Consider the following 17,786-nt stretch of genomic DNA (forward strand, 5'->3'; position numbering starts at 1 on the left):
CCTCACCACTGGGGTCTCAATCTGTCCCCACCCCACAGCAGTGAGGGATGCACAGGCCCTGCACAACTGGGGCACAGGCCAGAGCCACAAGCGGCTCATCCTGAGGGCGTGGGGCACGCCATGTGCCCCTGGATCTGCATGCTGACTGGGTTGGCTGCCGCTGCAAGCTGGAGCAAGGGCTGCATCAGGCTCTTCCTGGAGGCTCCATCCCACGCTCCACTTGTGCACAGCCTGCCCCTACTCCAGCCCCGCTGCCTCCCTCACTGCTGCTGCAGACACCCGTGCTGCTCCATGTTTGGGGGTGGAGGAGCATGTGCCCCCAGGGACCTGTGCGCAGCAGAGACAGCTGCTGTTGCAGGCTGGGCTTTGTGTCTTGAGCCCCGCTGTAGCAGGCCCAGGAGTTGTACAACACCACGTGCGTCCCACTACTGGGCTGGGCCTCGTTCCCTGCCCGTCTGGCAGCGGGCACACGTGGAAGGGGTGGACTGGAGGCCATGGGGGTATGGCAGGGGCCCACAGAACAGAGTCCATCCCAGGACTGTGAGCCAGAGGCTATGTGCATGCAGTACCCCAGCACTCTGCAGAAAGACTGTTACTGTCTGACAGAGGGCAAAGATAGAAGACAGCAAAGACTGGAGCACAAGCCCAGAACTCGCAAAGGTGAGACCGGAGGCCAAGGGGCCCAGAGCCCATGTGGGCCAGAGCAGGGGTCAGGGGACCCAGAGCCATAAGGGCATGGCTAGTGCTGAGGCCCAGGAGCTTGTGGTCCTAGGAAAATGGACCCCAGGCTGAGGGGCTCAGCCAGAGTAAAGTGGGATAAGGCCAGATGGCCTTAGCTCTGACAAGGGCCTATCATCCAAACCCCGCTTTGCTCTCTAAAGGCAGCCTTCCTATCAAGGCATGACAGGTGAGATTAAAGGGTGAGACTCTGAGAAGCCAACGGGGGCAACAAAGTGGGGCCTGGGCAGTGGCCAGGAGTGGTGGCTTTGCTGCCCCAGCACCAATCGCATTACACAGTTCTATTCATTTTTTTCCATTAATGGACTGGGTAATAGAACAAAAAAGTACATTTAAAATATCTTCAGATGAAACCATGCAAGCATTTTGGAAGACAGAGCTGGAATTCAAAACGATCGTGAGAAATGAAACTGAAGAGACTGTCTGAAATCTACAGGATGAATTCAATAAAGACACATGCATAGTACTATATTTAGGAAAGAAACATCACATACCCAAACACAAAATGAGAAATATCTGGCTAGACAGCACTATGGCAGAAAAGGATCTAGGGGTTATAGTGGATCATAAACTAAATATAAGTAAAAATAATAGGATGCTGTTGCAAAAAAGGCAAATCTCATTCTGGCATGTCTTAATATGAGTACTATATGTAAGAGAGTATTCCATTCAATTCAGTGCTGGGAAGTGGTTAAAGGAACTGGGTTTGTTTAGTCTACAAAAGAGAAGACTGAAGGAGGACTTGACAGTGGTCAAAGAAATTATAGCTTGTTATAAAGGGGATGGTGATCATTTTTTCTCCATGAACAGTAAGGAATGAGAATTAATCAGCTTCTTTTACAGAAAACAAGATTTATCTTGGATATTTAGTTAAAAACTTTCTAGTTAAAAGACTTTCTAGTAGGACCATGAAACAATGGAAAAGACTAGTTAGGTAGGTTATATATTTCCTTCACTGAAGGTTTTTATGGAGCAGCTTACGTAAATGTGTCAGAGATTGGTCCATGGATGTTATGCTTTATTATGTCTTATTGCAAGGGGTTGTGCTAGGTGATCTCTGAAAGTCCTTTCAGGCCCACATTTCTATGATGCTGTTTTAAAAGGCATTGTATTTTATGCTACCACCTACTGTGCTGAGGGTCTTGAAAAGGATTTTGGGGGCTGCTTGAGCTTTACAATTCTTCAGATAAGAAGTCCAATTAAATTCCCCTTCCTTGCAACCTAGAAAGGAGAGAGAAAAGTTTGTTTTACACTGTTCCTGATATATTTAGATTGTTTTTTCAGAAATGGAAATTACCAAGGAAAAATTTGAACTTTGTATAACTGCCCTTGTACAATCTTCAAGGGTTACGCATTTCAGTTAACACATTTCTCCCACTTTTACTGCAGTGTCTAATCATTAATCTGAAACTTCAAATGTTTCTAGGAAATGGAATGCAGAAAGGAGGAGTAAATTGGGAACACCAAAGAGATTCACTGATTTGCATGCTCACTTAATAAGGAGTTTCTAATTAGTCTGACTAACAATGCCAATATTTGAAAATATCAAAAAGAAGTTGTTATGCTCTTCTGTGATTCAATTTTGATCTTAATTATGCCTTCAAACTTAACACTATTCAAAGTAGGCTTGACATGAAATTATACTAAAAATGGATTGTGGATACGCAGGGCAGCAGCAAGTTCTTTGCAGACTTTATTGCTTTGAGTATGCCACTCTTTTTATTTCTCCATATACCTTTAGGGGGAAGCAGCTTGTGACCTGTTTTTTCACACCAGCTGACAGGGTGGATGTCTGGGGAATCAGCATTAATCCAGAAGTCATAGCAGTCAGAATAACCATCGAAATGTAACCTCATTCTAAATCCCTGCACCTACAAGCACAAGAAGTCTTATTACCATAAAGGGATACTGAGGTTAAATAAAAATAATAATTAAAAAGAAAAATTCCCCTTCTCCAGTTGGGTTTGTAAAACAAAGGAATTTTAAAATCCTAATTTACTTCTCAAAAATCTGGCTTTATGCTTTTCCATGTATGCTATTTACCCTTTTCAATTTAATTCAGTTTGGACCAAGAAAAATAAAACTTTTCAGCTTCACTTCCTTGTTCTCATGCCATAGAACTGCACTACAATGTTTGAAGTTGCAAAAACCACAGATTGATGATGATTATATCCAATCAAATCAATGCAATTTTCACTTTAAAAAAAATTAAGGTATAAAAATATTTCAATTTGCTTTCATTTCACAAAGCTTTCAAATCAAACACTGAAAATCTCATTCAGAATAGTGTCATTGGAACAACTGGGCTACTCACCCTAGTTAGAATCACTAAATAACAGCTGAAGGACAGAAACCCAAATTTAGGTCCTTAGCTGCAGGATCCTGTTAGCTTTCAGCACACTTTCTCTTTACAATTTATTTTTATTGTTTTTAAACCAACGTAAATGTACAATTTTTCACAAAGAAATACTATGCTGTTCTATTTCTTTAGAAAAAAAAAATCTATTAGCTCGAGTATGTTATCCATTTGAAAGGAAGTCTAATACAGGAAAAGCATGTACCTCAGCCACAGTGAGAACGCAACATAAAGATGGATGTTCAGGATCCAGGCCCTCTAACTTCATTCCAACTTTAAATCCATTTCTACCTTGTGGAAAGGATTGATACTATGGGAACAAGAATGGAGGAGAAAAAAAGTACTTTTATCTTTAGAGATACAACTCATTGTAGAATAGTTACCAGGAACATTGCAGGATAGAAAGCCAAAACCTAAAGGCTTCATGTTTTTTATTTAAAAAATAATCACTAGATTGTGTCAGTGAGTATCACTTTGGCCCAGTTTTGAACTGTATCCCATTCTCTGTCATAAAAGTGGCCTCAGCTGCTCTCTGCATCAAAAGGTGATGCTCAACAGACACACACAGTTATATGGATCAGGAACAGCATTTTCATGAACCACAAACATATTGCCCTCTAACATCCCATACACTCACAATAAAAGTGTTTGATCTTTTAAAATGCTAAACCTCATGTCTGTAAACTAAATCTTTCAGAAGATGCAGGAACAGTTTAAACTGTATTCAAGACACCGTCATATACAGCCCAATATGGAAGATCTGGCACAGACCAAACCGTCCGTGAAATTAAAATTAACTTTGCCTCTATCAGAAGTGGATCTACCATGGAGTCATTTTCCCAGCATAACACATTCCTTCAGACTTAGCAGCACAAAGTAAACAGGAACAAGGCACAATTATTGTGGAATAAGAGTCTACCCATACAGTAATTTGGGAATAGCTACTGCACTTAAAATTCTTACCTGAACTTAACCCAAATTAACACTGAAGTATAGACAAACTGTATAAAGAGCTTTTCTTATAACCAGGATTATAAAAAGTTAATTGGTAATTGCAATATATGAAAACTTTACATGACTTTCAATTCACTTTACTGTGGTGCCAATCCTGCATTGTGTCAAGTGTCTTCTGTTTCTAATGAAATCAATGGGCATTGAGAGAACTTAGCACCCTATAGGGGCAGGGCCTATATAGAAGATTCACTATATCCACGGTCGCTGTACTGATACATATTAGACACAGCAATTGCACATTACTTCTACCTCCACTTACAGTGATGACTTATTATTAAGATACTCTGTAATATTCCAAGATTTAAGGATCCAATTAATATAAATTGTTTTCTAATTAGGAGAGCTGAAAAGCAGCATTGCACAAATACCAGTTAGGTGCTAGATATACAAAAACCAACATTTAACAACTACCTTCATGGCTGTGATTTAGGGATTTCTTAATAATTGATTTACTTCAACAGTGAAGAACATTGTTTAGTGGTGGGCTCAAAAAGGGTTTGTAATTGTCTCCAATCCCACTGCTGCCTTAAAGAAACACTGAGATTAAAGACGAATCAAGTATTAAATAAGTCTCTTCTACCTAAAGAATTAAAGTGCCCCCACTTCAAATGAATTGTATTAATAATTTTGCACCTCTGTACTGGTTGTCAAAGAATTTCAAACTGGTTTGTCTCCAGGCATTTAATTAATTTCCTCACAGCGATGTTGAAAGACTAAAGTAGTATTATTACATTCATTTTCTGGATAGGGAAACAGAGGCAGAGAGGTTGGATAGCTGGCTCCATTTGCATGTGTGGTGGTGTACACTTGACTTTCTATATGTCGTCTTGAGAACATAGTTAAAAGTGAGGATAACAATTCTGTCTTGTTCTTTACAAATGCAAAGTGTTTTAAGTGCAAAAATCATATTAACCAATGGTACTGTCTTAGAACAATCATATCAAAAGCATTCAAGGAGGTGCCAACCTCTTTGAACAATTTAAATGGAGCAGCTGGCATCTGTTCCTCTTCTAAGTAGGAAACCCAGTTCCACACCTTCTTCTTTCCAAGAAGAACTGAATAATCAAAAACAGAAAGACAAAGAAAGTTTATCTCACAGAGGACAGAGTACTGAATGAAGGCATCTATCTCCTCTTACCCAGGAAACAGCCATTATTGCTGTCTGGATTAGATCCAGATGCTTGCCTACTTTCCCTCCTTGATAGCTTATAACATTGCTTAAAAGCATGTAGCTCCGAGTTCCACAAAGGATCTTGTTGAGCCCAAGGCCAAATACACCCTGTGGCAGCTTTCCCTCCTTTCATTTTCAGTCACTGGAACTAAACTCAGAGGCAATGCTAACTATAGTCATAAAGGAAAACACAAATTCCAGGCAAAATTTTGATTGTGTATATTTCTCATCAAAAAATATGCTACACTATACATTAGTTGTGGTATACCAACTCCTGGCAAGTTGCCAGGTCAGCACAGGCATTGCAAAGCTTGGACATCTGCATAATAGTAACATAAAAATTGGGAGACTATTTCCTCCATTCAATATTTCATAGAACGAATAATGGTTTGGGTCCAAAATATAAACAGCAGAGGAAAGTCACAGAACAGTAGCAGAAAATAAATCCAAAGCAAACTGAATGGAAAACCAAATAATTTTTAGTTTAATATAAGACTATAAACTGCCAGTACCAAAAGTATTTACTAGGGATAGGACTATTAGGACACAGATGGTGAATACAATCACAATGCAGGCAGGTGTTTGACTTTGGTCTAGCAGAACTGCACTAACAAAACACAAAGAATATACGCATTATATTTTAGGTACATTACATTAGAAAATCACCTCCAATCTATCTACAACTATTTTCTCCTTCAAGCATACAATGAATATCAGTTCTATCACCCACCAAAAGCTATAAACCATTATCCATTTATTTACATTGTGTTTTCTATTTAGAATTTGCTATTCGTGGTTGTGATCTGAAACCTACTTAAGTCAATGGAAAGAGACTCCTATTGACTTCAATGGGTCAGGCCACCTCTTTCAAGTTTCATTAAATGTGCTTATCAAGGAGGCAAAAGCCTGGGATACTCTTAGATGTTGTCAAAGGTTGATATATGGGAAGGAGGATATGTACCTAATAAATATTAGCTGTATTATTCTGAATGTGTAATGAACTCCTCTGTCCTTGCCTTCTTTGTTTACTCTTATCCATTCTGTAATAGCTAGTAAAGTTTGTGAACATTAAAAGGAGAGAGACAAGGAGTTTAACTCACCTTGTTTTACTGGTTTGGTGTTTCTGCGGTTTTTCATATTATTTGATTTATTCTTCTCCTAGAAAAAGAGACGTTAAGAACAATTAGCAATATTGTTGTTTCCTCCTTGACTGACCATATCTGCCCTGAGAAATGAAACATATGTAACATATAAATTAACAGAAATATTAACTGGCACTAAATATTAATTGTTTTTGGCCCGTGGGAGCATTAGTGCTCTTTATACACAGGGACCTACTTAACTTGCAGCAAAACAAAGCCATTTTCACAGCTTTGTCCTGGCATAAAGAGCCCATTTTGCGGGCATTTAACAGTGGCCCTGCCCCTCAGTGCTGATTGGCAGAGAGGCCCTGCCCCTCAGAACTGATTGGTAGAGAGGCCCTGGGAGGGAGGAGGAAGGGGGGGGACAGTCGCCATCTTGACTGCTGGCTGCCCTTTGTCTGGCCCCGTCCCTCAGTGCTGACTGGCAGAGAGATCCCGGGGGGGAATAAAGAGGGACAGCCACCATCTTGGCTGGTGTCCCCTTCATGCCTTAAGGCAGGGGTGGGTAAAATGCGGCCCGCGGGCTGGATGCGGCCCGCCAGGCCATTCTACCTGGCCCGCGGGGCCCCTAAAAAATGTAGAAAATTAATATTAATCTGCCCTGGGCTGCCTGTCACGCGGCCCTCGATGGCTTGCTGGACGGCCCTCTGCCCAAAATAATTGCCCGCCCCTGCCTTAAGGGGAAGGCTTGATGAAAATAAGTTTTTATTAAGTTTTTTTCCCTGCAGATTTCATGAGCAACCCTGGATTAGGTGGGCAACCCCAGATTTCACAGTATCCACAAAACCACAATTTAAGTAAGTCCCTATTTTTATTAATTTATTTATATAGCTTCTATCTCAAAAGCTCCCAAACTGCTTTAAACATTATTTCATGTATACCACTTAATGCTTATTTAAGCACATCATCCTGGTGCAATAGAGGACTGAAATCTCCCTAATATTACATTGGACTTGCTAGCTGCACTGCAAGATGTGCAGCCCATATGAGCAATCTCATTACTATGCTACAGGGTTTGAATCCGGATACCTTCCCAAACATTATACAACATACACAAAAAGACTACCAAAGACTTATTACACTATCCAACCAACACAAAAAGAAGAACTGGAACCAGTTACTACAGGATCAACTTTCCCAGCCACAAAACAACCCTCAGGAGAACACCACCAATACTGTACAACATCCCAACATCACACTTGATGAAAGAGAAGGAACCATCCACCCTCTAATGTTACGGACCTCTCCACACACACACACTTACCAAAGCTGAAAAATCTGTCCTCTCCAAAGGCCTTAATTTCTGTCTAGAAAAACCGGAATAAGATATTACCATGTGGAGAACTAGAAGAATTTTTCCAACTCCTCCTGAAGCAATATTTCCACAACCAAAAGTAATCCACTTTCAACATGAATTCATCTGGTGACAACATCAATGAAAACAAACAAACAAACAAAAACACGACACCAAAAAATCCCAAAACCCCTCAGACTGGACACCTTCAAACCTCAACTGCTACACTGACTACTTCGGAGAAAGAATAAGCAATGAAATACTCAACAACAAAACACCAGTATAACAACCTCTTCTTCTCAGACAGAAGGGCCACAGAATCTCTAAGATCCAACCACTACATAGGAATAGAGCCAGCAGATAAAAGAAAAGCTACAGTTATCCTTAACCATGAGGACTACATAAAAGAAGCCAACCGACAACTCTCTGACACTACCTACTATAAAAAACTAGAGGAAGATCCAACTCCCCTATTCAGCTCAAAACTCAAAACCATCATCACATCATTTCCATCTGAACTACAAGAAAAACTTCAGACCTTGATCCCTCCATTATGCAATCCAGGGACTTTTTACCTGTTCCCTAAAATCCACAACCAAGGAGACCCTGGCAAACCTACATTACAAACAATGGAACCCTAACAGAAGAAGTATCAGGTTTCACTGAATCCATCTAAAAACCGCTCATCACTCAAAGACCGAGCGTCATCCAAGACACAACAGATTTCCTGTGAACACTCAAAAACATAGACCACCTTCCCAGCAATACGCTCCCAGCCACCATGGATATTACTAGTTAATACAACAACTTCCCACACCAGGATGGCATCCAAGCCTGCCTCACATATCTACAAGAATGAGATTACAACTTGGAGTACAGACCTCAGGATGTCACTGAACTCGTATATTTATTCCTCACACACAAGAAGTTCAGTTTCAAGAACCAACACTTCCTTCCAGACCATGGACACAGCTATGCACATCAAAATGGCCCCCCCAATATGTCAAGCTTTTTATGGCCCACCAAGAAGAAGAATTCCTCAAAAACGGTACCATCAAACCCTTACTATACACGAGATACATAGATGACATCATTGTTTGGACTGAAACCCTGCAGTCTCCAATTGATTTCCACCAAAAATTCAACAATCATCACTCCTCCATCAGACTATTGCTTGAATACTCTTAACACCAGCATTTTCTTTTTGGACAGCATGATCAATACCCAAAATGGTAAAATTCAAACCACCATATATAAGAAACCCATATACCAACACACATATCTACTAGGGCTCTGCGAAGCTTCAGTCCCCAATTCAATTTGGTGGAGATTTGGTCCAATTCAGTGGCCAAATCTCTAAATCCGAATTGAACCAGGAGACCCTTTAATCTCTCCGAATTGAACTGGAACCCTTCAAATTGATTCAGAGAGATTTGGAAAGACTTGGCGATTCAGACGTAGACACAGCTTTAATAGACATAGACACTTCTAGGTACCAGGAAGCTTGTGAATGCTGTGATGCTGGGGCACATGGAGGGTCCCACAGAAGCGTGGGGGGCTCCCCAGCGCATTCAGCAGCAGACCCAGAAGTGGACCAGAAGCACTTCCAGGTCCGCTGGAAAGCACACTGAGGGCCCCCCCCGCATCCTCCCCGGTTTGGCAACTGCTGCATCTTGGGTCTGGGGGGGGCACCCAGAGTCCCCCCGCAGCCAATCGCCAAGCTGGGAGGTATGGGGGAGGCCCCCCCATCACACTCCCCGGCAGACCAAGAAGTGGACCAGAAGTACTTCCGGTCCACTTCGTGGGGGTGCCCGCATGCTTGGCTGTAAACCCAGAAGCGGACTGGAAGTACTTCCGGTCCACTTCTGGGTTTACAGCCAAGTATGCGGGCACCCCCACGCACTCCTGTGGGACGCTCCACCCACCCTAGCATCACTGCGTTCATGAGCTGTGCCTGGTACCTCAAGGTATGCAGAAAAAACGTTTAAAGCTGTGTGTACGGCCGAATCGGTGATTCTCCGAATCAGTATTGAATCTTCAGATTTGGCCGAATCGAATTGAGGACAGTGATCTGAATCAACTAGTCAAGTTGCTGTTCCCAATTCATGTCAAATCCAAATCGAATACAGCCCTAATATCTACAAAGAACCAGCAATCACCCTAAACACACCAAGAAAGCAGTAATTTACAGCCAAGCTCTCAAATAAAACTGAATTTTCATTGAGGAGAATACCCGTGATTGCCACCTCACAAATCTCAAAAGGGCCTTCACCCAACAAGGACATTCCTCCAGAAAGATAGACTGCACTTTTGAAAGAGCCACCTGGATACCACGTGAAGATTTGCTGCAGTACAAAAAGAAAATCCCCACAAATCACACACCACTAGCTATGACACATCACCCTTCCCTGGAACCTACACGGAAAATCCTCATACAACTGCAACCCACACTAGAAGACAACCCAATTCTTAAAAGAGATAATTTCCAGAACCACCCATCCTAGCCTTTAAACAAGCACCAAACCTGGCTAACCTCATCACCAAAAGCAAACTCCCTATGACCCAAACCACACGTTAATGGATCCAGGATGCCAGGACCAGAAATGCACAATCTGCCAACACATCTCCACCACCCCCACAATAATTACACCACACAACAGAACCATCACCATTCCTGGATCTTACATCTGCACCTCCACAAATGTTATATATCTCATCCAATGCACCAAATGCCCTAACAGAAAATACGTAAGAGACACCAAACAATAACTGTGTACCAGAATGAACTCACACCGAAAATCTACCAAAGACAAGAATACCCAATTAATTTTGGGTGCATACTTCTCAGAGGACAATCACTCCCTCTCTGATCTCTGTTCTAATAGTCAAAGGGAACTTACAAACCACCTTTCGTAGATGAGCCTACAGACTTCACTTCATAAATCTACTAGATTAAAAAAAAAAATCATGGACTCAATATAGACATTGGATTTATGACACATTACAACCTGCCTGACATCTGATTCACCAGGTACCAGACCTACTAAACCTGACCTCTTACATTTTTCTTTCCCTCCCCCCTTTCTTCTCTCTCCCCTACTTTTCAGCCCTTTGTCTTCCTAATTTCCAGTTATTTCCTTTTTTGCAGACAGCCTCTTTTCTACCTTGAATTACTATTACTGTAGAGGCCCCTTACTCACCACCTTTGGATTTTCCCCCCCTGCTTTTTCTCCTCCCTCCCCTCCCCACTGGTTTCCTAATTTCCAGTTATTTACAATCTCACTGACCTCCTGTCACACACTTAGCTTCTTTCATTCCTTGAAAATCTCAGAACAGCAGAGACTCCCTATGCCTGAAGAAGGGTGTTTGTGCCCAAAAGCTTGCTAAGAACTTTTTTCCAACTACTCAGCTGGTCTAGGAAAAGATACCACATCTACCTAAAGAACGTGGCCTCCTCATTACTATGCTAAGTATTCTATTCATGCATAGTTGCATCCATCTTGGTGAGTATGTTGATATATGGAGAGGAATCGTTTTACCAACCACTGAAGAAGTAGAAGCTCCAGTTAACTGCTGTTATAGAAACACCTCTAGAGATTGTATTTTGTCTTTCAGTGTCCCAACTTGCATAAGATGGCTAGTACCACTTCTTCTTTGTGGTTTTCAGACCAATGTTAGTTTACCCATGGTTGTCATTTCTTCTAATAAGGGCAAAACCTGAAATGCAGAGTTACCTGCCAAAACATGCCCACAACCCTCTTGGGAAACTGTTTTGGTTTTTTTAATTTGTGGGGAGGGAATGAGAAAGGAAAAGATGCAGAAAGAAAAGTAGTTTTGATGTCTTGCATTCAACCTCATAGCCAAATGTGCATAATAGGATGAATTAAACTGTACACAATGTTAGAAACTTCAGCCTCCATCACCAATAACCATCTGTGTTAAACAAACTAGTGGAATACACAAATACAAAAAACACTTATCAGCTTCAGTCCTGGGAGCCTGCATATTTGGTAGCAGAATATGGACCGTTCAAATAATGTAGCCCTGAAGGGAGTAAAATGCTTACTCAGAGCTAAGAAAAAACTGGGTTCCTAAGACTATCAAGAAATTTTTGTTTAGTCAACATTAATACAGGCCTCTAGTGACTTTAATATACAGTAAATTTGGCAGATTATATCGGTATCTATAGTATGTGCTAACAACTAATTCAAAGTTCCACTGTCTATTACAATTATTCACATAACATAGTGTTCTGGACTGTGGCTTTAGGTTGTATGCCTGGGGATAGAAATCTTGCTGTGTGTATTTTTATTACTGTAAAGGAGTCTCTACTTCTCTGGCATAATACACGTAAATTATAGGTATGGGCAAATTACAGGCTTCACACTGAATTTTGACCTCATGTCAACTTTTCACTAACCTAACTCCATTGAATTCAGTAAAGATATTTCTAATTTACACCCACGTAATAAGATCAGATGCAATTCTGAAAAATCAAGCAGCCTGCATGCAGCCCCCGTGTTTCTGGTTCGGGTTTTCACTGTACCGATATGATCTACAGGAGATACCTTATTCATTATAATTCCCTTTAATCAAAATACGTGCCAACCTTGTTAGCCTCCTCATCATCTACATTTTCCTCATCATCCTCAGAGTCCAGAAGCAGCTTTCTCTTTCTTCGGAGCCGCTTGAGAGGTCTGTCAGCCTCGTTAACCTGAGAATCAGTGCTGGCATTAAAGTTTCTGTTATTTATTCGGTTTCTGCAGTCACCTGGGATGTCTTTGGAATTCCTGCAAAAACCCACCATTTCAAATTAAATTAAAAATTACAACCAGCACAGAGACAGCAAGGGAAAGGAACCTGCGCAAAGGATAAGTAAATGTATTGTTGTGAGAAGCACCAGATTTTCTATCCGAGGTACTTCTGTAGCCCTCATTACCATAGTGTCTGTGCATCCCACAGCCTTTAATGCATTTATCTTGGCAAAGTATATCCTGAAAGACAGGAATGTATTATTATATGAACCTTATTTTTAAATGGGACACTGAGGCATGGAGAAGCTAAATTACCTGTCCAAGCTCATACAGATAGTTTGTAACAGAGCACTAAGTTGAATCCAGGTTTCTCATGTCCTTGGCTAGTATCCCCTAGACATCAGACTATCCCACCTAATGAGACGTGCCAGACAAGCAGACCTAGAAGCTTAAATCCTTCATTTATCTGCTCAGTAGATACAGCACAGACAGTAGCAGCAGTCTGACTTGGGCAGCTGGAACAAGGTAGTCCCCTTGTTGGCAGCCTCGGCTGTTGGGCCAAGGACTGAGATTCTGGAAAGCAGTCGCTTCTCATCCTTTCAGGTAGTGCCTCAATGAGAGGATGAGGACCATCTGCAGGGCACTGTAAACTGGCATTGCTTCTGCCAGTGCTCTGATTGTACCCTGGTCTATTGATTTTGCTCCTGTCATTGTTTTCTCATGCAGATGTTCAATTCCACTCAACTTAAAATATTATTAAACTTAAAAGAATGCGAGATTTGCTTACTTGTCCTTACGCTGCTGGGAGCAGGTGCAAAACTTGTCATTCTCAAAGCAGTCCATTTGCCCACAGTTTTCACAGGCTTGTATGCCAGTACTAGACACTTTGTCTCTGGGTTCTGCTGAGAAAAGCAATGAAGAAAAGAAAAACTTAAAAGCTTTGTGCTTCTAACACTTTTCTTATCCAGGGGGCTCTGTCAAAGTCCTTTACAAACTTCTGTTAACTACTTACCTCACAATAGGACGGTGAAGTTCAGTTATTATCAGTGAGCAGGCATATAAAGGAACTGTACCATGGTATTAATCACCAACTTCTAAAGCATCTATGATTTTTTTTTAATTTTTGGAGAAACCCCACGCTCTGCAAGGTATCAAAGAATGATTTAACCCCCAGGCTGTAACCAAGGTCCAATTAGAAATCTATTTTTCTAGTGCACCATAACTTCACAGCCAAATGCAAAAGCACCTTTGTTTGAAATGCTGTCAAATGTGTCCACCTTTTTGGGGGACCTGTCACTTGGATATGGCCTAGTTTTAAAATTGCACACTGTGGTCCATGGAAACCTCTTTGCTACAGGGCCTCTGGGAAAACATTACAGGTATTACGAGAATTCAAAAGTCTCTTTATAACAATGCTATACACTAGCAAGAAAAATGTATGAGCTGAAAACAACAAAACTAGAAAATATACCATGAGAGCCATCACTCCAATATTACACTTATTTTTAGTCCACATTGATTTAGGTTCCAATGAAAATTTAATCCCGCTTTCATATCTCAGTAAAAAACAAACTATTTTGGTCCATATTTTCAGAACTTAATACCAAAGTATTGCATATTTTGTTCACATGCAAATAATCTAGTGCACAAATGATATACTTGAGAATACATGGGGATACCTATACAATCAGTCTATTATTATTATTATTATTATTATCCTGGATGCAGGTGCATATTTTGTGTGCAGCCTTACCTGTTTTGTGTCTCACATTTTTGAAAAACATGTTCTTTAGTGCTAAACAAACAAATCTGAAAAATTATTTTGTAGAGTTTCAATTACTTCCTATCCTCAATCATTGATGTATGTAATATCCTGTTAGGAGACTGACAAATTTGGTATGTATCTGATGGCCCCAGACGACGCATCCCCCACAAGCAGGAATGTGTTTGCCTGGGGACAAATAGGAGCAGCACAAAATATGCAGTGCACTGAAAGAATTAACATGAGCTGTGTGAATTCTGTGGTGCCTAAAAAGGCTTTTAGGTGCCGAAAACTGCATGTTCCTGCTTGTGTGGACACGGCCAGAGGGGCCAGTATTGATGTCAGATGGCTTGGCTGGAGCAGGAGCACACACAACGGACAAACAGAATGCATGTGAAGGGACAGGGTTTAGGTTGTAGTACACTGAAGAGCCACAAATTCCAGAGACACAAGACAAGGCATATAAGGCAAACTTTTTTTTTTTTTTGCAAAAGCAATGCCTGAAGAGTCCTGCTCTCTTAAATGCCACACTGACAGGAGAATTTTTATTCTTGGGTTAAAGGGAGCAAAACTATCTTAGTGATCAATTGATCATCCAACACCAGATTTGTAGCTTGATGGAAAAGTGCCTCCTAAACTATCTGATGGAAATGAGAGCCATCCCCAATAAGGCCAGTATGGGTATATGTGAATACGTGGTCTCTTGTCTCTCAAGTTTACTAGGAATTTTGATATAGGAAGGACCAACAGCATGTGTCAGAGCTAACAACTTCCCTGACATACAGCATGGCTAAGTACAGACAGTCAAAAAGCCCAAGCAAGAATCAATTCCTCTAAGCTGCACAGATTGAACCGATAACAAACTGAACTAACATTCAGTTTTCAAGTGGGAAAGGCAAGGGGAGGCCTGCACTGACCCAGGCTGGTAGGCAGGGGATGCGAGAGGGCGAGAACACTAGAGCAGTCTCCCAGCCCGCTGGCCATTGCAAGCCCAGCCAGGTGAGGCCATCCCCAACTGGCTCCCCAATACATGCCCCCAACCCCCTGCCATCCCCCCACAGGGGATTAAGGACCCCCTGCCCAGTGCCGGCCCACTTTCGGGGAGCCTCCTCCTCAGTAGGTGTCCCCCAGCATGGGTTCCCCACCCCAGGCAGCCCTGGGGAACCATTTCCTTTTCCCCCTTCCCAGCTGCCGACTGCTTCAGCCACTGCCACAGGAGGGAGAAGAAGTCCTTTGGGCTGGGTGCCTACCCATGCAGCCCAGTACGGGGGCACCAGGGAACCCCTGTCTTGGGGGGCTTCCCTCACCCTAGTCCAGGGCAGCCCCAGGGAGCTGAGGGGAATTCTTCCTCTCCTGAGTCCCACAGCTGCTTACCTTAGCCCCTGCAAGCCTCAGAGAAGCCTGGGGCAGCCTCAGGGAGTAGAGGGAAAGTCTCCCGTGCCTCTGCAGCTGGCTTTGCCTCAGACTCGCAGCAGTGGGAGAACTCCCCTTGGCTCCCCAGGGCTGACTGGCTAGGGGGGCCCAGGCTAGGGTAAAGGAAGCCCCAAGGCACAGGTTCCCCAGTGCCTGTGCCCCTGTCACTCCTAGGGCCTTGGGAACTCCTTCATCCTCCCTCCACCATGGGGGCTTTCCCTTCCCCTAAGCTGTGTAGGCCTGGGCTAGGGGGAGTCTGGAGGTCCATTCCCCTGCCCCTCTCCCCCAACCATGGGTTGATGGATGCAGGCAGGAAGCAGGCTATGGAGCAGAGGGGCAGGGCCATCCCTGCTCCACTGCAGTAGACAGCACAGGCCAGGGCAGCAAAGCATCCTGGGATGCTGGGGGACTGTGAGTTAACTTGAACCAGGAAGGGATCTGAGACAGAAGTTCCATAACCCGGTTTGACCTAAATCAGTTAAGTCTGATACTATATCCATCTAGGTTTATCTTAAACTAGTTTTGGCCATTTTGAAAGCAGTTTATGTACACTGAACTTCTGCTCTGTTACAGGTTTAAACCAGTTTCCGATTACTTAAACTATTTTATGTGTAACTTCTGTCTCTGGCCCATCTGTCTTGTTAACACAGATTCCTCATATCTGGAGTAAAATAATGGCATTTGACTTTCCAGACAAGCAATAAGAGATCCACAGCTCTCTTTCCCAGACCAGAAGTTCTATGTGAGGATGTATGGGAGTTATCTTATCATGTTCCCTCTCTGCTACATGGGAGAAAATAAAGCAAGTAGAACAAGCTGATTTGGTTCTCAAACCAAAACAATGGTTCTTTGAGTCATTCAAGTAATGCTGTGCTCCACTATAGAAGTGTATAGGTCCTGTCTCTGCAGGGAATTCCAAGATTAACAAAGAACCTTATAGATTCATAGATGCTAGGGTCGGAAGGGACCACAACAGATCATCGAGTCCGACCCCCTGCCTAGGCAGGAAAGAGTGTTGGGATCAGATGACCCCAGCCAGAGATGCCTATCCTTATGTGGAGGTATTCCATGGTAACTCCCAAAACCACACAGAAGAGAGTCCATCCTTACAGCCTGGTTTATTTTTAAGCACCTCCTTTGGTCTTACTGAATAGCTATGCCACTCGAGGTCACCTGAGACAAGAATATTGTCAGATACTTACACTAGACTAATGGAGGCCAACTTTTTTGGCAGGCATGCCACAATTAAGCCCCACACCCTCCCTGGGTGCCACTCAAATACTCTTCCCCTACTTATTCTGCTGCTCTTTACCAAATGCCCCCTGCCCAATCTGCTGCTCTGCTTTCTACTCCCTACCCTATCTTCTGTGCTCTCCACTCTCTCCCCAATCTGCTGCATGCCACATACAGAGGCTGTCCGTGCTATCTGTGGCATGCATGCTGTGGGTTGGCCACTCTGCTCTAGACATAATGTAAACTGGCAACAAGCTATTGCCTATGGCAGGGGTTGGCCGGATGCGGCCCACTAGGCCATTCTATCTGGCCCGCAGGGCCCCCCCAAAATTAAGAAAATTAATATTCATCTGCCCCTGGCTGCCTGTCATGCAGCCCTCAATGGCTTGCCAAAACTCAGGACCCCAACCTGCAGCAGCCCTCCACCTGAAATAATTTCCCGCCCCTGACCTACGCTATCTCATGAACCCTAGAGGCAACACCCAAAAATTGATTAATCACACTGGTAACCAGATAGCCTGCAAAGGTTGGCTAAGTCTTCCACTGAACCCTTTTAGGAGAACAGGAACCAAATCACTGAAGAAAACCGGATAATACAAGGAATCACAGAAAATTAGGAGTTGGATCCTTCAGATGTAGATGTCAACCAGAGGTGCTGCTGTTGCCTAGTACTGGCAGGAGCCACCAAACATTCTGGAAATCTCATGGACTAGTAAGCATGTCTTCTTTCCTCCAGAAAGACTAACTGCACAGCTCCCAAGAGGACTTACTGTATAGCCCATAACATGACTGCAGCAACTGACACAGTAACAGCTGGATAAAAGTACTGAAATACCAGACTATGGCAGCATCCGAGTTCCTGTCATGGGGACTCCAATCTGTGGCACAGAGCTAAAGGAAGAGGTCCAA

At 42.8% G+C, this 17,786-nt stretch overlaps 1 protein-coding gene across 4 annotated transcripts in view; it reads right to left on the bottom strand.

Moving 5' to 3' along the window:
* LOC102560930 (lethal(3)malignant brain tumor-like protein 3) overlaps positions 1-17,786 on the bottom strand; it is a 99,631-nt gene that overhangs the window by 60,656 nt on the left and 21,189 nt on the right. For 3 of the 4 annotated variants that reach the window (XM_019488704.2, XM_019488685.2, XM_019488697.2), the window contains 7 exons: positions 13,257-13,371; positions 12,325-12,505; positions 6,380-6,437; positions 5,075-5,163; positions 3,300-3,404; positions 2,474-2,609; positions 1,868-1,959 (listed from right to left, as the gene is read on the bottom strand). In XM_019488704.2, the coding sequence (XP_019344249.1) occupies positions 1,868-1,959; positions 2,474-2,609; positions 3,300-3,404; positions 5,075-5,163; positions 6,380-6,437; positions 12,325-12,505; positions 13,257-13,312 (717 nt within the window). In that variant the 5' untranslated portion in view covers positions 13,313-13,371. The remainder of the gene's footprint in view (positions 1-1,867; positions 1,960-2,473; positions 2,610-3,299; positions 3,405-5,074; positions 5,164-6,379; positions 6,438-12,324; positions 12,506-13,256; positions 13,372-17,786) is intronic. The other variant, XM_019488693.2, reaches the window with a different exon arrangement.

The sequence above is a fragment of the Alligator mississippiensis genome, chromosome 6 (genome assembly GCF_030867095.1).
Source record: "Alligator mississippiensis isolate rAllMis1 chromosome 6, rAllMis1, whole genome shotgun sequence".
Lineage (NCBI taxonomy): Eukaryota > Metazoa > Chordata > Crocodylia > Alligatoridae > Alligator > Alligator mississippiensis.